The 19,736-nt window shown below is 45.1% G+C and overlaps 1 protein-coding gene across 2 annotated transcripts in view; it reads left to right on the top strand.

The window, feature by feature from the left end:
- The window catches only part of ROR1 (receptor tyrosine kinase like orphan receptor 1), a 174,802-nt gene that overhangs the window by 106,870 nt on the left and 48,196 nt on the right, over nt 1-19,736 (top strand). The window contains exon 2 of one of the 2 annotated variants that reach the window (XM_074151650.1): nt 7,814-7,885. In XM_074151650.1, coding sequence (XP_074007751.1) covers nt 7,814-7,885 — 72 coding nt within the window. Of the gene's footprint in view, nt 1-7,813; nt 7,886-18,190; nt 18,231-19,736 lie in introns of those variants that run through there. The other variant, XM_074151651.1, reaches the window with a different exon arrangement.

Below are 19,736 nucleotides of genomic sequence, written 5' to 3' on the forward strand. Positions count from 1 at the left end.
GTGCTCTGATAGATGGAATAGGCTCTGGTATAAATGAAGTTCCTAACAGTTTCCAGTCCTGCACTAAATTAAATCATCCTGCTGCACGTCTCACTTTTGAAGCTGAAAATTAATGTAATGTATATCTGAAATCCACAGAGCTTGAATTGTTCATTGGTGTTGAAAATTTCCCTATCTAATGCCAATTATTAAGCTACCCCAGGCTATCAATAATGATACGGTACACATAAATCACAGACAGATACGCTTGAAAGTTTTCCATGCTAAGAATGTGAACAAAATTAACCATTTGAAAGTTATTAGCATCGTGCAGTATCATCTCTGCCCCCGTGTGCAAGGAGCTCCAGCGGGTCCTGTGCCAGCAGAAAGTGCGGTTTCTGACACAGGGATGGCAGGAGTTATGAACTCCGCAGGAATCATCTGGTAAACTCTTATCTCTTGGATCTGCCCATGCAAGGGTTTGGCAGAACAAGCTTTGCATTTGCTCTATCAGCCACAGAGTAACCAGGTGGAGTAAAGGTAAGTAGGTAATGTTAAACATCTGAAGGAGACATGCCATCATGCAGCATTTCATCCTGCTCCTAGTTAATCATGGAATCACAGAATGGTATGGGGTTGAAAGGGACCTTTGGAGATCATCTCGTCCAACCCCCTGCCAGAGCAGAGTCACCCAGAGCAGGTTGGAGATGGGGTTTGAATATCTCCAGAGAAGGAGACTCCACACCCTCTCTGGGCAGCCTGTTCCAGGGCTCTGCCACCCTCACAAGAAAGAAGTTCTTCCTCATGTTGAGATGGAATTTCCTGTGTTCCAGTTTGTGCCCGTTGCCCCTTGTCCTGTCACTGGGCACCACTGAGAAGAGTCTGGCCTCAACCTCTTGACACCCAGCCTTTGCATATTTATAAGATATAGTCTGTTCTCTGGCAGTTGTTATTGCATGTAATTTGGAGGCTCTTCTCTTTCAAATTATTTTAAATGGCAGTCCGAAGCGCAGCAGCTTCACCTGAGCATGGAAGGTTGAGTCTCTTTGCGGGAGTATATTTTTAACATGGACTGTTTGCTGTAGACTATATATACCATATCTTTTACACATCATCATGTACGGAAATTGCTGTATTACAGAATCACAGAATCACATAGGGTTGGAAGGGACCTCTGGAGATCATCTAGTCCAACCCCCTGCCAGAGCAGGTCCACCCAGAGCAGGTTGCACGGGAACTTGTCCAGGCAGGGTTTGAATGTCTCCAGAGAAGGAGACTCCACCACCTCTCTGGGCAGCCTCTTCCAGGGCTCTGCCACCCTCACAGGAAAGAAGTTCCTCCTCATGTTTAGGTGGAACTTCTTATGTTCAAGTTTGTGCCCATTTATATATTCATAACTGATAAATGGAAGATTAGTCATATTGCGTACTATTAAAGGCAAAATATTCTCCTATGTAGTCTATACAATATGTTCTCCTAGAGAATATACTTGAAGAGCAGAAATGCTCTCAACAGTTTCCCGTCTTCGTGCAGTTTTGCCTCGTTCAACTGACTGAGGTTTTTATGTGATTCCTGCCTCCTTTGCAGGAGGCTTGTGCTTCAAAGCACAAGAATTGTATAATGCAGAGACGTCTACTGATGCGCAGAGATACTGATGTCATGAAAAAAAATTCCTTTTGCACATGAAAGATGTAAGCAAAATTTGAGGTATATATTATGGAAATTTCAGGCCGGTGCCAATTTTTAAACAGACAAGAAAATTAGTAAATAATAGGTCGTATCCATTACAGTCTGCAGAAAGTATGTCTAGATTTCCTTCAGCACCTCCAGGGTGGGCTGTGGATAGGTTGGTGATTGCAAAACCTGGTATCTCGGGAGATCAGATGAAAACGTGTGGGGAACTTACAAAGGATCAGTGAAACAGAAAAGGCAAAAGGCAAAAAAAAAAAAAAAAAAAAGGGAGATGAGGGAGATAGGACTGAGAAGAAAAACAGCCGCGAGGCGTATCTGTGGGAAGATCCTGGAAGAGATCAGTCAGGTAGGAAGGAGACAGAGAGAAAGATGAAGCGTCGGCCTGGAATGTGCAGAAAAGCAAAAAATACTGAGCGAGCACTTAGTATAATTAGGTTTTGCTCTAAGTCTGTATAACTTTATCTGTGATTCCTGGTTTCCTAATGTTGTATCCAAGTAGGAGAGCTGAAGAGTCTATTTTCTGCAGATTTTTTATTCACCTCTTTAAGGGGGCATTGATGTTTCTAGTAGATCTGCTGCTATAAATTATTCATTCGTGATTTGGCCAAAATAGTTGTGCCCAAATCTCCTGGTAAGTTATCCTGTCTTGACCCTCCTGACAGCGCGGGGTAGCTCCCCGTTTGTGTCTGTAGTAACGTTAGTGTCTCGTGAAATTGGGGTTTTATCACTTCCTTAGGTAAAATCCTTCGTAGGATAACGAATCTCACTTGGGGTAGGCTTTCTACGCGGCTTCAGAAAGAGATTCGCGAATGGAAAACTTTCTTTTATTTAGTTTAAACATTCGTTTTGTATCGTTTATCTTATTACTCAGACTTCTAAATGCGTACTCTAAATACCTCCCTGCTCTTTTTGCTATTTTGGGTGTTCTGCAGTGAGATCTGAATTGCGTACGTTGCAGTCACGTTCATATTTGTATCAGAAAAAATTGCTTACTCCCAATTATATATATAACTATATAATTAGGGTATTAATTAGGGTATAGAACGACCTATATATAAAGATGAGATATGAAGTAAGACAGAGGATGCCCATGAAGGACACACTTTGAATTTTTTGTTTCTGTGTTTAAACTAGACGTATCTTCCAGCTTAAAAAGAGGTGGTTTTGCAAGACCTGGGATTTTCATCTCGGCGCCCAGAAGAAAGCCTGTCCCAGGCAGGAATGGTACTGGATGTGTACGTTCCTACACTCAGCAGCCATACAGACCTCATGCATTGCTCGTAGGGAGCAGAATATCCATATTCTTAGAGTTATTTTCCTCTCCGCTTTGTTTCTATATAGCAGATTTATTCCCCATTAAAACCTTCAGCCATTTCTGCGTTGAGTGTCATCTTAGTTATCTCCCTTCTTCCTGTTTTGACTTATATTCTCTTTACTTTGCCTTACGAGTGCATCAGGTAGAGATATTAATTAGGCTGGGCAGGGGGCCTGGATCTTCTCCTTTTGGGTTCTGTGGCCAGGGGAGGAGGCTGCCGCGTCCTTTTGATGGGTCTGTGAGTGTGACAGTCCAAACACCAGAGCCCTGAGTAATGGTTGCTTCTGGTGAGAAAATGAGACAGTAGTGTGCGCCGGCGATAAGAGCTAGCTCTGTAGTTTTTCTTCGGAGGCAGACTTTTGTAAACCTTATTGAAGTTTATTTAATCACAAAGGCTTTAAAAGGACTGACTTGTGTGAAATTCACTCTGCGCTTATGCAATATGGTATTAAAATCAGATGTTAGCCAACTTCTCTGTGGGGAGTGTATTTGAACACACTTTACTTGGCTTTTCACGGGGGTTATAATTGACTGTTGTGATTTCTCATTAACTTAAGAGAAACGTTTCTTAATAGTGATAGAGATTTGAACAGATAATTATCTTTCCAGTATTAAGGATAAGATTCGTCATTCATCTGGAATGATTTCATCTATATATAAAATCTTAACAGGATAATGGTTGTCTCTGCTGATCACATTTCGCAGGTTGACTTTTTTTCGAAGCAAATCTTACTGTTCAGGTAGTGAAAGCGGAGCATGGGAGGGCATTTTTAACAATTAAGGATTTATTTTTAAACACCTCATTTGAAATCCAGTTGCAATATTACGCACATTTCTTTTTTTTTCTTTTTTTTTTTTTTTTAATGCTGACAGCAAGTGGACAAGCCTGTTCCGGTGCCCCAGATGCACCTCGCTGTAAATCCTATATATCCTATATATGGGATTTGGAGGATGAAGGGAGCAGTTGGTTAGTGGGAGTTTAAAGGTTGGGGGGGGTGAGTGAAGTGAGTGGATGAGACGGATGCTGAGCATCGCTCCCTGGTCTCCTCTGAGCTCTCTGAATTTCACTGAATTTCACTGAATTTTTAGAGTTGGAAGGGACCATAAAGATCATCTAGTCTAACTCCCCTGCTGAAGCAGGATTGTCTAGAGCATGCTACTCAGGACTGCATCCAGGTGGGTCTTGAAAATCTCCAAAGAAGGGGACTCCACACCCTCCCTGGGCAGCCTGTTCCAGGGCTCTGGCACCCTCACCGTGAAGAAGTTTTTTCTCATATTTCTCATATTTCTCATATTCCACCCATCTCTCGTGGGTGGAATAGCTGTAGCTGTCTTGCATTTGGGGTGACCTTCTTGGTGCTCCAGCTCTTTGACCCACTCGCACACGGTGGGTCCCAAAAGAGAAAAAAAGTCCTACTCATTCCCGGTCTGGTTTTTTAAACACATTTTCCTCCTGGAGGCAGAGTTACTGAGCGAGGCAGATCAGGAGGTGGGTTTGGTTCCAGGGGAAGAACGAATTTGCTCAGAGGAGGCTTTGATCCTCCTGCCATCCATGACTCATCGCTCTCCACGGGCTGGCTGGGAGCTCACCTTCCGACAGAGCCTGCTTCGGATTTGGCCTGAGTGTTCTGACATCGTTTTTCCAAGGAGAGGTATCACTGCTCTCGCTTTCATGCACAGCAGTCCAGAGTCATCGCAGATAGAAATTCAACTCCTGCGTGTCTTGTGGGCTTCTTTTCCGGGACACTTTTTGTTTTCTGCATTAACTTTGAATCGATGGTACCTCTCCGAGCTGTGTAACTGCTCTGCGTGTTCCTTTCAGTCAAATAAAATGTTTACTAAGGGCACGGTAACACGTTGTTCTCAAATCGGAGCCTTTAATTCAGGAATACCAGAAAATTACCAGTTACCAGCCTGGAGAACTACCTCACAAATTGTAAAGTTTGGTCTTCTACTGTGGTATTTTCTGTAGATAAGGTGATGGATGTCTGCTTTGTGAGATTTATGGTCATGTTTTCAAAGCCTGTTTAAGAATAAGCATTAATATAAACACTCCGGAGTTTTAAAAAGCAAAATACTGCATTTGGTCATGTTAGTACTTTTTCTTTCATTTCTGTTAATGTGTGTTAGGTGTTTGCAGAATATGGTTTATTTGTGGGCTCTTTAATAATAGAGTATTTCCAGGTGAGCAAAAGTAATATTACCTACAGAAAATACATTGTGGAGTGCAAAACTTGAGTGTGTGAGCCGTGTGAATGACGTAACCTATCGCCCATGGGCTTGAGTGGTGCCCAGTGGCCATAAGAGATGAACCTGTTTGGTCTCAACAGGAGGTGTGAGAGGCGGTGGCACCTCAGATCCCTCTCTGGGAGGGGTTTCACCACAAGCCAACAGGAACTGCCCCTTTTTTTGGGCAGGAGGGATGGAGGGCCCAGGAGAGATGTAGAAGATCGAGCATCCCAACCTCCAGTACCAGCCTGACACCGACCAGGTCCTGGTCAGCATTTGGCCACTGGTTATTTGTCATCTACCCCACGTCTCAGCTTTAGCCTCAGAGCAAATCCGTTGACCGTGGTCACAGTCACCATGAAGGTGATATTAGCACCGGATCTGTTTTCTTTTCCTTAAAGCTTGCAGGTCTTTCAGCCACAAGATCCCTGAAATTTGGGTTAGGTAAGAAGCTCAACTGTTGAAAAGTAAAGAACGAGGAGGGATGGACCAAAATCTCAGCTTGTGTAAAAAAGGTGTCGCTGCTGACTTGAGAGCGATGCCATTTTACACGGGCTGAGGATCGGTCCCCGTCAGAGGGTTTCTGCCCTGCGTATCTGCGCAGGCCGGGGACCACGTTCATAGGTGAGTTATAATGCCTTCAAATTCCCTGTTTACATTGGAAATACTTGACGGAGTCTTAAATAAGCACTGCTACCAGGTGGGCTTTTAAGAAAGACGATATTTATAATACATGTGTGTAGTGGCTGTATCTGAACTCAACAGCTTCATGCATTTGTATGACTTCGTGTTTACAATTTTCTCGCGATTTTTAAATGAAATAGAGTAGTCGCCAACTGGTCAAATAAACGCAGAATATCTTTGCATATCCTTGCACTGCCAGAGTTTTATGAGCGAAATTGCTTTGTAGTTAAAAGACGCCTGGGAACAAGCTACGGGGATGGTGTCAAAATTAAAAACAATACACTTCAAAATATTCCCGTTCTCGTTTGGGATCCCGCTGATGCTCAGCATCCCGACTCTGCGCTCGCCGTGCACCTGCGGGACCGAGTGAAATCACCCGCCAATGGGGTGATTTCCAGCCACAGGGTGCTAATTTTTTGGTGAGGCTTTTTAGCATCTCGCTGGGATCTCGCCGCTGACACGTTGAGCACTGCTTGTTTTTATTTCAGATTCACTCCCACGTTCAGGGCCCTAGCTCTCCTCTCCATGGCTCTCCTCCTTCTCGAGGTCGGGTTTCCTGGGGCTGGGTGGACTCGGGGAATTAGGAGGTGCGGTGTGTTTCTGTGCCATGTAATGTGTGTGCGCACCCCTTCTTCCCACCCTTCCCACCATCACTCACTCAGTCTCATATATACGTGTATTAATCCCCGGGGGGTGACTCTGAGAGGTTGCGCTCCAAAAGCAATCCATCCCAGATGCCTGCAGAGCCTCATAAGGCTTATGAGGGGACAGTAATTCCCCCCTCGCCGTGGGATGATGGGTTCACACTGCTGAATGTGGCTTTACAAAGGCCTTCAGGGAGCCCAAAAACCATCTGGTCATGGATACAGCACCCATTGGGGTGTGGGAGGTGCTACCGTGGCAGTTACACACCAGGGTCCTCCTAGGGGTTTTTGATTAAATCACTGATGTTTGGATACAGGGAGGTGTTTTACCGTGACCTATAGCTGGGGCTGGAACGATGCTGGTGGTTCCCTTAACACCATCCTGCCATCCTTAACACCATTGCTGCCCAGGGAGGGTGTGGAGTCCCCTTCTCTGGAGATTTTCAAGACCCGCCTGGATGCAGTCCTGAGTAACATGCTCTGACATGCTCTGGGCAATCCTGCTTCGGCAGGGGAGTTGGACTAGATGATCTCTATGGTCCCTTCCAACTCTAAAAAATTCAGTGAAATTCAGTGAAATCCTCTCTGTACGACTTACTGTTACTGTTTGCGTCTTAAAAAAAAGGTAAAAATATAAGTGAAGACTAAGGTCAACCTTCAACTTTTTCTTGAAAAGGGAAAAAATATCATAGCAATGAGAAAATGCTACAGATGATCAGATCAGTCTTTCCAGGCTGTGTTTACAGGAGTCGTAGGAAGATTTTTCATACAAGAAGCCCTATTAACTTCCGCGCATAAACCGTGGCTCGTCTTGCGCGCACGGGTTTGCAGGATTAAAATGGCTTGTAAATGTTAATAGCTAACGTGTTCGGCAACCTCATAGCGCTTGTGTTTTTCTTAGCTGTGGCGCTGCAGAGTCTTTCTACCTCTATTAAAAACGCGTGGAGGGATTTCAAGGTGGGCCGAATACGTCTCAAAGACCGGTTGCTTAATTAACACGAGGCCTCCCAGTGACAGCATTGCAAAACAAACGCCAGCGCTGGCCCGGTGCCTTTTTCCACTTCGCTGGTTCTGCTGCCCGCGTGTCTCAGCCTGCCAACACGGAGCGTCGAGTGCGTTTTAATACCTGCTGTTCTTCAAATAATTTTATTACTGTGACAGCAACTTCATAAACGCCTCTCACTCTCCTGATGATACAGAATCGATATATTAACAGCAACTTTTTTTTTTTTTTTTTTTTTTTTTTTGTCTCTCTATCTTTCCCTTCCAGGAGCAAATTCATCGGTTGTTGCTGACTTCATGCCTACATCATCATGGAACATCTCAAGTGAATTAGATAAAGGTAAGTTGGAAAAAAAAAAAAAAAAAAAAAAAAGTTGTTATATCAGATTTTAAAATCTCAGTTCTTCTTCTTGACTTGGCCCAATTAGCAAGCGAAGAGGTGAGGAGGCATTTAAGATAAACCTTTTTTTTTTTTGCTTTGTGATCATTTGACATTTAGTTACTTGTGGTTCTGTGATTTCTGGAGAATGCTGCGTTCGTTTCTTGGTCTAGTAAAATGTTCCACATGGTAAAAATATTTCAAGATGTGAGTTCTCTTGGTTTATGAACTGCTTGACATTTTGTCTGGTGGATCTTATGATTTGAACTCAAAATTAACAAGCATCAAGCAGTTAGTTTGCCTTGATGTGCTTTATTTTGAAATTTGGAGGCTTTAAATTAAGAAATGGGGAAAATACATTTGCAGGTGGTAATTATGTGTGTTTTGGAGCTCTCTGAAGAGTATGTATTGTGAAAAAAGGGATGTAGTTCTCATTCCCCTTAATTTTGTAAATTATGCACCACCAATTATTTAAGCCAAATTGCTTAACTTCCTCTAGCCCTTATTACAAGGCGGTGGCCTGCAGCTCCTGAGTCAATCTGACCTTTGAAATGCTTCTAACGTAACGTTCGGAGCGGAGGATGCCGTTAGCCACACTAACTGTGCAGTTTGTCACCCACTCTTCTCATGTGCTTATAACTTTGCCAACCGTTAACTCTTTAGACTGAAGTTTCCCATAGTGGAGATCTGCCACAGATGGTTTTTCCGAATGTTTTTGTCTGTATGTTGTTAATGTGGTTTTTTTATGAACATGTGTTCAGAATGTTTTATGTGTAAGCATAAATATGCTTTCTGTGCTTAAGTATGAAAAGAATACGTAGTTCTGGGTACTTTAAGGCAAGGCTGATTCTTTCACGTCTGCCTTCCTACCAGGGAAGGAGCAGGACTTTCTGGTGGTCCAGGACGTGTTGGAGAAGATGAAAGTCAAAGGGCTTGTGCTTGCTTGTGGAAAAGGGAGAAAAGCATTTAGTCATTAAGCAGAGGATTGCTGATTCACGGCAAATTGCTGAAAGAAGGATTTGACAGAATAGATGACTTACCCAACTGCGGTGATTCATCCGGATGTCCATGGCAGGTCCATAGGTCTGGCCTGTGCATTGGGAATGTCCCAGAGCTGCCGAGGACCAAGGGCAGTGGTTCTCCCAAACAGGATGCCTCTGTGTTTCTTTACTTGTTTGGCAGCTTTGTTTGGTTTTTCAAAAAGAAATAAATAAATAAGTGGCATTTACAAGCAACCTTTACTGACCTACAGGGTAGGTTTTTCTCTAGGAACCCACCTCATGGTCACAGGAGAAGACACGGTTGCACTTTGTAGAAGTGGTTGAAATGTTCTTTGTAAATGGTCATCTGTGATACGCTCTTTGTGAGCCCAGGGGTTCAATTGGTAGAGTGCCCACAGATTGCTATATATCGCAGGGAAAGCTATGCGCCTCCAGCCAAAACCTAGATAGAGTGAAAGGTACAGAAGAAATCATGAAGATAATGGCATTTTACGGTAAACTGTATTTGATTTGTGCTGAGAAATAGCCCTCAGTAGCTTCTTTGTTCGTATTCCTGATGGGAGGTTTTGTGTAGGCTAGTTTCTTGATGGCCAGGGTGATTTTTATCCCGTATTTTGGTTAGGTTTCTCTCAGCTGGTAGTTCAAATGCTCCTTTCTTTCAGTAGCGTGTGCCCCAGGTGGGCACTTTCCAAAGCCTTGGTGAAACAGGGAGACTCCTGCCTCTTTTGATGTCTGCTTTATTCAGGCTACTCTCCACGCCAGGTTGTATCAGCCAGGGTTCAGGTGTCCCACCCTGGCTCTGTCAGAAAGCAGCAGCTCCAGAGCGAGCAGAGGTGAGACTTGGGGTGACTGCCACCGTCCTGGACGTTGTCATCATGCTGCTCAAAGCCACACTTAGCTTTCTCCCCTCTACTCTGCACTTGTGAGACCCCACCTGGAATACTGTGTCCAGCTTTGGAGTCCTCAACACAGGAAGGACATGGACCTTTTGGAACGGGTCCAGCAGAGGGCCACGAAGATGATCAGAGGGATGGAGCACCTCCCCTCTGAAGACAGGCTGAGAGAGCTGGGGTTGTTCAGCCTGGAGAAGAGAAGGCTCCGGGGAGACCTCAGAGCAGCCTTCCAATATCTGAAGGGAGCTACAGGAGAGCCGGAGAGGGACTCTTTGTCAGGAAATGTAGTGACAAGACAAGGGGTAATGGTTTTAAATTGGAAGAGGGGAGATTTAGATTAGATATTAGGAGGAAATTCTTTGCTGTGAGGGTGGTGAAGCACTGGAACAGGTTGCCCAGGGATGTTGTGGATGCCCCATCCCTGGAGGTGTTTAAGGCCAGGCTGGATGGGGCTTGGAGCAACCTGGTCTAGTGGAGGTGTCCCTGCCCATGGCAGGGGGGTTGGAACTCGATGATCTTTAAGGTCCCTTCCAACTCTAACCATTCTGTGATTCTGTGCCAGCGCTGAGCCCGGCCTCTGCGTTAGCAATTAAACCATTTCCCGCATTACTTCCATGGCACCTGCTCCTGAGCTATATTGTCAGAAACAGGTAAAATGAAGTTTCACGCTCCTAATCCACCTGGAATGTGGCAATTAGCACTGGTTGGGCTGAATCCTGCATTCCTGGGGGATTACCGGCCCCTTTGCTTGACCTGATTAGCATTTAGACTGCTGTAAGCTTACACACCTAAACGTGGATTTACATATGTGATTAAAACGCATTTGCTGCCCGAAAAGCTTAGTCAGAGGGGCGGATTCTCCCGGTGTGCCTACGAGCAAGGTAAAGCACACACGTTTTGTCTTGTCTGAGAGAGAAGCAGGGGCTTTAGTGTGGGAGCTGCTGGTTCCACTCAAGGCCTTTGAACCTCTCGCTTGTATAAAGCAAAATCCACTGCAGCGCATGCCGACCTGGGGAGGCGAAACCTCAGAGGAGAAAATTAGGCACGCACTTCGTTTCCATTTCTTTTGCAAACAAGCATCTCAAGAAATCAACATATCCACTTGTCCTTGCTGCAGTCAGCCGTGAGGTCACGCAGGCGTCCCGGTAAAACTCATTTTAAAGCCTATTAAGTTCACCACATGAAAGTGGTATCCAGCCAAATTTCCCAATTAAATGGGTGTCCGCATGAAATGGCTCTAAACTCTACCTGCTGCCTTTTGGAAATGAGCATCTCTTCCTCTCTCCTGTCTTTGGGAAGCAGGAACACCTCATAGTCTTGGTAAACAATATTCTGAATTTTGAAATAATTACTTAATATGGTACTTTCCTTAGCTCGGTGAGTTCTGCAGTGATTATCTTACAACTGAGCCCTATTCAGGTTTCAATTTCTATTAAATAAGCTAAATCGACAGCATTAAACAGTTGCCTGTTTATTCTTTTTAACAGGAAATGAATTTAAAAGAGACGCAGCCACCCGTGAAGAGCTGTTGAAAGCAACGATTGATGGGAGGGAGGAGGTGGTTTCTCACCATAACCTTAAAAAAACAAACAAACTGTGCATAAAAAATAAAAAGTAATCATTTTTAAAATGGGAGAAATTTAGCTATGAGCATTTCTCTCTTTTCCGACTGGTAAATCATGGCGTGCGGAGGGAATGCCACGAGGGAAAAAGAGAAATGAAAATGTGATCCAGTAAATATTTAATTATGTAAGGAGAAATAAGTGAACTTCAGGGGAAAAAAAGGGGCTCTGGTGGTAGGAAAAGGCCTGTCTCACGGGGTCGGTGGCAGAATGAGAAGCCTTTCACCCCCAGGTTGCTAGCGGAGGTTTCCCTCGGTGGGCAGGAGATGTCCAGCCAGGACCCTGGCTCCTTGGAGAAGGTCCTACACAGCCTTGTAGGCTTTGTACCCTCTCCCAACGCTCGCCACAGCACGGCCGTTCCCTCTTGGTGGCTTAAAGCAATTTCCTTATCCAGAGACGGTTTGCCATCAGCTGTGGCAATAGGTGGTATCTGAGGCGAAACAAAAAGGGCCAGATGAAATTGGGAGTAAGCGGAGTTCACGGGGACGCTCTGCCCTGGTGCTGGCGTTCAGGGCCCATGCTCCATCCCTTAATGCGACTCTTTTTTGGGGTGTGCCAGGAGGCGAGGGAGCAAGGCTCCCTTTCTCCTTCCTATTGTTAAAGGCACACTGGTTTCTCTTTTCTCCTTGCCTGTGCCTTGCCTCCCCTCTCTCGCCTTACACCACGGGACAAGCTCCCGCTCCAGCTCTTTGTTTGAGAAACCTTCTGATTTACCATGAACTCTTCTTTTCCCTGATCCTTATTCAAAAAGGTGAAGAGCCCTTCATTCACCTGCTTCTCTTCCACAAAAATGATTGTGGATGGGTAGGCTTTTCATTCTGTCGGATGTTGGTTTATTTACAAAAAAATAGGCCTGCATTTGAATGAGAGCCTATTTACATCTGGTACAGCAGAGGAATTGTTTGGGAACTCTTCATCCTCAGGCAAAGATAATATTGGAGTCTCTGCCAAGAAAGAGTCAGCTTTGAAATATTGTTTTCTTTTAACTGTAAGTAAAATTCAACTTTGGTGAACGTTCACTGGAATAGGATTCTCTACGGGATCGATAAGAGAACGATGCCGTTGCTGTGGCTCCTCCTGATGAGGTCCTCCCTGATCCCCTCATGTCCAACTGCAGCCTCCTCAGGAGCTCGTTCCACCGCAGCAGTGCACAAGGATGTGTCCTGGCCGTGGTTGAGCCAGAGCCAAGGACACCAGTGCTGGGGTGCAGGACGTTATCATGTTGCCGGTACCTCCTCCTCCTTCCAGGAGCTCTTCCCTTGGTCCTTCGGTTTCCAAAGAAAGCCTATTAGCGTGAGTTTTAGCAGATAAGGCCTATTTTCCTTTCCCTTTTCATGGCCCATCTGCTTTGGCAAACAAGTATGAAATGTTAGAATGAGCCAGGGCTTGGGAACCATTTCAATTTCCAGAGATCCACGATCCCAAGCCCAGACTTGGAGCTTCCCACTCTGCACAGCCACTCTTGTGTGTCATAGACCTTGCGGTCAGTGCTGTGGCAGCACTCAGCAATCTCCTGGTATTATATGGAAAGCCATCATTCCCCAGGATTTCACAAAATGTGCCCCAAATCAGTCAGTGGTTTAAGGTTAAACTGGGATTAATCTTGAAGTATTCAAGGACCAACTGCGTCCTGGGCTGAATCCCCAGCAGCGTGGCCAGCAGGACGAGGGGTGGATTCTACCCCTCTGCTCTGCTCTGGGGAGACCCCCCCCAGTGCTGCCTCCAGCTCTGGGGCCACCAACAGCAGAAGGACATGGACCTCTTGGAGAGGGTCCAGAGGAGGCCACAGAGATGCTGGGAGGGCTGGAGCCCCTCTGCTGGGAGGACAGGCTGAGAGAGTTGGGGGGGTTCAGCCTGGAGAAGAGAAGGCTCCGGGGAGACCTTCGAGCCCCTTCCAGTCCCTCAAGGGGCTCCAGGAAAGCTGGGGAGGGACTCTTGATCAGGGAGGCTCCGGAGCCATAGGAGGAGGGGGAAGGGTTTGACACTGAAAGAGGGGAGATTTAGACTATATAGAAGGAAGAACTTCTTTGCTGTGAGGGTGGTGAGGCCCTGGCCCAGGTTGCCCAGAGAAGCTGTGGCTGCCCCATCCCTGGAGGGGTTCAAGGCCAGGTTGGACGGGGCTTGGAGCAACCTGGTCTGGTGGGAGGTGTCTCTGCCCAGGGCAGCGTGGGTGGAATGGGATGATCTTTAAGGTCCCTTCCAACTCTAACCATTCTATGATTTCAATACAAGGATCACTTGTAGCAAGCATCCCTCCTCTGGGATGGTCTGGGGGTCCAGAGCAGAAAATAACCGTGTAAGGCCAAAACAAGGGGTGGGAGAGCTCCAGTACTTGCATCACTACCCTGTGCGTGGGATTACGTGTCATTAACTTCTTGGAGATCCTTGCGTGGGCCGAGCATCCCCTGGCAGGGTGGGCTGGAGGTCATGGAGCGCAGAAGGGGCTGCAGGACATCCTGGTGGGTACATGTTCTGATGGACCCTTTGGGTCTGGGGGCTTTCCAAGGGGAGAAGCAAGCCTCACCATCCTTACTGATGAATCCAGGCTAAAGCTGTCGCCTTGGCAAGTCTTTCCAGGCAGGGAAATGACCTGGCCATGAGTTCTTCTAGGGAAAATCTTTCTGATGTCCCAGGGAGAATTTGACTCTTAGGCAAACTACATCTTAAAAAACATAAACAAAACCAAACGTGGAGAAAACCAGGTGGATCGAGACCTCCTAACTTTGGCCCCAGTTCTTTAGAGATTTCCAGATTTTCTTTTGAAATCACTGGATGTGAATTTGATACACGTGGTGAAAGGGGAAGAATTACAGCTTTCACATTTATGCACAATTTACCTTTTTATTTTCCTTTATTATCTGGGGGATATTCGGTAAATCAAGCTTCCCTGATGGGGCTCAGGATTCTGATTCTATTTGTGGGGTCCCGTTAGTAGCGAGGCAGTAAATTACTGCTACTTTGTTTGAAAATTTTTTTAGCCACAGTACATTAGCTCCTTTTGTTTGCTTTTCCACTGACGGAGTGTACGTTTTTATTTGAGAATTTGTGTTTCTTGAATGTCTCATTTATAAATAATACAGGGTGTGAAATTCGAAGGTCACAGAACACAACCTGGAAAAGAAACCACCCCCAGTAACGCTGGGCGTTCATGGCAAAAATATTCCACAAAATGCTTCCCTCGCATGGGATTTTTTATATAACTTCAGTTTGTGCAGTGAATATCTGACCATTATGCATAAGGTAACTATATGTAATAACCTTTTCCTGGCTCATCCAGCTATCTTTGTTTATTTGAAAGATTGATAGATCAGAGGGTCAAGGGACGTGTTTTATTGTAAGTTTCTGTTCCAAATTTCCTGACATTTTTGGTTTAAAAAAAAAAAATAGACCTTTAAAAGGCACAGAAAGGGCTAATAAGAACCAGATCCTAAAGTGATGCTATGTCAAAATGTCAAAAATAACAGCTTTTCTTTGACTCTGCAGCATTAATCTTAACGCGCATACCTTTCTATACACCCTGCCTTTAATAGCTCGAGTTTTTGTACGTGGCTTTTTACTGCAGAGCAGCTTCTAAAGTGACAACAAAATCCCTTGATGGTTTTCAGTAGTTGGGTTTATAGCTGGATGTGGACATTTGTTTACCTATTCCAAATCACTTTTTTCGTGATAAAGCTAGAGGCTTCCTACTTGTGCTATAAAACTGGCTCCTGAGTAAAGAAAAGCTTCATTTCCCCTTGCCAGATTATAGCGTCAAAGCTATCACCAAGACATCTGTCCTTAAACCTGGAAGTTGACTCATAAAAGGGGAGGCAGATGTGAATTCTCAGACGCGTATTAAGAATTCGCATAGGCGGGAAGGGCAGTGACTTGTCCAGTCGCTACTCAAAAACAACGGGATTCAGGTGCTCAGCCCCAGAGAATTTTTTTGGAAGTCCACGGGCATCTTGTGCTCCGGTTTCCCTCCACAAACCCTCCCTCCCCTGTGGCCCAGGGCAATCCCTAAGCTGCTAATTATCAGAAAGCAGCAATTAATTCTGAGAATCCCAAATACAGCGGGTGTCAGGCGTGGACATCTGAAGAGGCATAAAGCCTCGGGCAGCGGTCAGCCTGTTTCAGGTCAGTAAATTATCCTCAAGTGGCACTAAACCCTCTAGATAGTGCCTGGGAAGAGAAAACCCAACAGGGAGCTGCAGCCTGTATCCCAAACTGAGTCTTGCACATACACATCGCTGAGGAGACTCCTTTGAAAATAAGCCAGGCAAGCAGAGGCAGCAGAGTTATTTCCTTGTGTCCCAAGACAGTTGACGTTGAATATTTCCGCATGATTGTCTGGACTTCTTTAACTCTGATATTCTTCATATGGGTTGCTAAATCCTGGGTTGGGTGCGGTATCCCTTTCCTCCCACTGTCATTCCTCTACTTTTATTCGTTTAAAATAAGTGAAATTCCAGGCGGGAGTCTTCCTTTTGCCCTTTTTAATAACAAGGGTCTGTTGATCGGACCCACAGATTGGACCTGCCGGGAGTTGTCCTCCTTTGTGAGTTACGGGCAGATCAAGCAATCGGTGGTTAATCCTTTTTCTGACTGAGAATTACGTGCTCTGTCTATGGCCACGCTTCAGTCAGAAATCCTGCTGGTTCCTTCTGTAGCTGAACTGGAATAGCTTAAAACCCAAGTTGATTGAACATATGGAACAACCAACAAGGCCCCTCCAGCGTCTTCAGGCTGGGTGGGCTCCGTGTTGTTGACTTTCTCCAAAGGGAACAGTTCCATATAGAAAATATCCAACGTCTGAGCTCAGCGCTGATGCCGATACACGTGAGTACGGCGCACATCCAGGTGTAGTGTCAGACTGGACTAATGTGGATATTCCAGAGCTCTGAATGAATGAAAATGCTTCTTTCCAGGGTAGTATATTAAATCGGGCAGCCTGGGTTGGACCCTCTGATGTGCCTATCACGCTCTTTCCCTTTAAATAAACTCTTTAAGTTACTAATATTTACACTTAACCTTCGTGCAGGCACCGATTGAGACACGTTTTGGATTTCTTTTTGCCAACGTATGCTGTGACAAAGAACCATTGAGCTGCTAAATCTCTTGGTGCAGAAGGATAAATGCAACGAGCAGCCTGTGAGACTGGTGTCCCGACTGCCTTACTCCAGCCAGCTCAGGTGGTTGCTTTACCTGCTGCGACGCAGAGCTGAATTTTCAAATCCGGAATTAAATTTATTCTCCGAGCCAGTAGCTGGAAGCGGTGTCCCCACAGCTGTAGGTTTACCTGAGAAGAGCTTTGGAGATGGTCCTCTGCAGAGAAGTGCGTTGTTACACGTCTAGAATGGGAAGTAACTTGGTCCACCAGCCTCTCTGTGGCACCTGGATTAGAGCTGTTTTCAGGCTCGCGATGGCTTGAATGGAGACTTTAATTTTAGCTTTTCTTTGAATATTCTGAAAGATCAGAAGGGCAGAAAGAAAAGGATAAATGAAACAGAAATTCTTCTCATAAAATGAACATTTTGGGGTCTAATCCTGCATCCCCATCGTGCTTTAAACACCTAGTGAAATCAGAACCACAGATCACACAGTGCTTGGGGGGGCGGGAAGGGTCTCGCTGTGGCCAGCAAAATCCTCCTCCCAGCAAAGAGGGTGTTACTGCTCTAAGATGTGTCTTTGGTAATTTAAGATAGAGTAACCATGTGGTCACAGAGGAGATTAACATTCCTTGGCCAGAGAGGACGAGCTTTTATTTTGAAAGCCACCTGGGTTCCACTTAAAAGTAGTAGAATACTTGAGGATTTATTACGACCGGGCAGGCTCCTATTTAACAATGTCAAGACGTAGCTGTGGAAATACACACACTTTTCTTCTTTCGAGACACGCAACTCACTACATTTCGTCCTTGCACAGCTGTTGCTATTCTGTAACATCAAACCAGCAAAAAGTTTGGCCATGAAGGATACCTAATATTTGGATTTTATATGCAGTGTCTCCAATTTATGCGCTTAGAATCACGAAGATGACTTATGATGTGTTGTGTTTGTATTGGCAACGGCTCAAAACCAGAAATATATTTCAGGCTTGGCTTTCCAGATATTATCTCAAGTCATTTAAAAGTTCATTATAGGGCACCCGCTAGTGCTGCTATAGCAAAGGGGCTGTCAGCATTTTTCAAGGGTTTATAACTCAGCCATTAAAAAAAAAAATAATCTCTGTGGGCTGAAACTTGGCATTCAGGGTCTAGGCCCAGCAGTAAATTGTTTTTACAAATTAAAAAAAAATCAGGTTGACTATTATTAAATTATAGGTGGGCTAAATTTTATTTAGACCTTTTTCAGGCTATTCTCCCATACATCTGTAAATTAAAACGTTTCCAAACTGTTTTTATAGAGTGCTACTCTCAAATATGGACCGGCTTTTGTTCTGTTCTTGTAACCCTGAGATTTAACTTAAAATATAATAACAGTGCTTATCCCAGCATAGCACTTTTCACCTTCAAAGTGCTTTACGAGCATTATCTCATTAATGTACATAACAGCCTCCCCATGATGTAAGAGGGATTATTATCCTCACTTTATAGCTGGGGAGATTGAGCCAAAAGGTTTAAGGCTGTTTTTAAAAGGACTTAGTTGCACAAATCCCATATGAGCTTTGATTGGCTTTGGGTGTCTACTTCCCTTTGGCTCTTCTAAAAATCACAAGTGAAGTGATTCACCCAGGACTATTCAGAGCCAGGATTAAAACTCAGACTTTCCAATGGCCAGTGCCACCAGACTGGTTAATTCTCAGAAACGCGGTAATAACTTCATACACAAGAGCCATCACGTTTCTAAGAAATTATTTTTTGGGTCACAGGGAGTCAACTCTGGGCATCTGGGGAGCTCCTTGGTGGCAGGGAGACTGTCACATGAAATAAGGGAAAATGTGGAATGCTCTAAGACCATGGTCATGCCACACGGTGTCTTCATCGTGTGTGCAAGCAGCGGGTCTGTCCCGTTTCATCAGCCCTGTTTGCCTCCTGCTGAAAGCACAAAATGAGGATTTACCCCAGTTTTTCTTGGCCTTTGGTCCCAGGAGGAGGAGATGTTAATGCTGGTGGCGCCGGAGTGTGGCTGACGGGGGGGTGACCCGGACGGGAACCTGGCCTTTGTGTAGTTGTTAGTAAAGAGAGAGGATAGTGGCAGTAGCTTTGGAGATTCGGTGGACTTTGGTAGGTGAGAGTTAGACACAAGTATTAAAAACTAAATTTGGCTTCTCTTTGGCCTTTCCGTGCTGGGCAAGGGCAGCAATGGATGGCTTTTGTGCACGCCGGGGAAGGAATGCTTGTAATTTTGTATGCCTCAGGAAAAGTCCAAGGTTTTTTGGAAGCTCTGTTAGACCTTCAGCTCACTCGTAATTACAGAGCTGCTTTCTCTGTGAGAAGGGTCTCCTCATGAAACTTCCAGTTGCTTGAAACTTGCCTTATTTAAATCTCTTCTCAGGTGATCTGCTTGATCTGATTTACGATTTGGGTGTAAAATGTGTGGATTTGAGGACTAAGCTATGCTGAATTTAGCAGATGCATTTTGGTCTAGTGTCTCTGTAGTAGTTCGTGTAGGAAGGTGGAGAACACTTTGGGGAGAGTCTCAGCTCCTGACGCTGAGAGGCTATCTCTGTTTGTACCTAGGGAGAAGTTGCACCCATAGCTCTTGCATTGCAGCCGTACTTTCTCCCTGCCTTAGTGTTGCTACTGATACTTAAAAATCCTTCTCCAGCCTTTGAAAATCTACCCTACATCCTTACTCCTTTATTCGCTTCTCCTGGATAACGTAGGACCTTTAAAATACTGTATTTACTGTGGTGTTTGTCAGCAAGACCGTCCCAGGAGCGAGGCCATTCCGTTCTCTGCCTGTGTTACAGTGTAGATGTCTGAGCCGGTCTCTGAAACGTTATCAGGAATTATATAAATGACTGCGGTGAAGAAACGTTACGTCGGATAATTAAATGCGGTTATTCAGTTCCATGCTCTTAGCGTGATTTTATTAAACCCAGATTGCGGAGAGAACCCAAGAATACGTGTGCTGACTTAGATTAGGCTTCCCGGTGAGGTTATTAAGATAGCGAGTCAGAAACGTTTCTAGTCTTGCAACGAAGCATGCAGAAACGATGCCGGAGAGCCGAGAGGCCACTCTGACACCCCCGAAGAGACATGGGACCCTCTCGTCTCTCTTCACCGAGGGCCAGGTTCTCTGCCCTTTTTACCCCGTGCGCAGATTTCCTGCCTAATTAGATCCACGGGAGTGTAGATAACAGTCGTGGTTTG

The sequence above is a fragment of the Numenius arquata genome, chromosome 8 (genome assembly GCF_964106895.1).
Source record: "Numenius arquata chromosome 8, bNumArq3.hap1.1, whole genome shotgun sequence".
Taxonomy (NCBI): Eukaryota; Metazoa; Chordata; class Aves; order Charadriiformes; family Scolopacidae; genus Numenius; species Numenius arquata.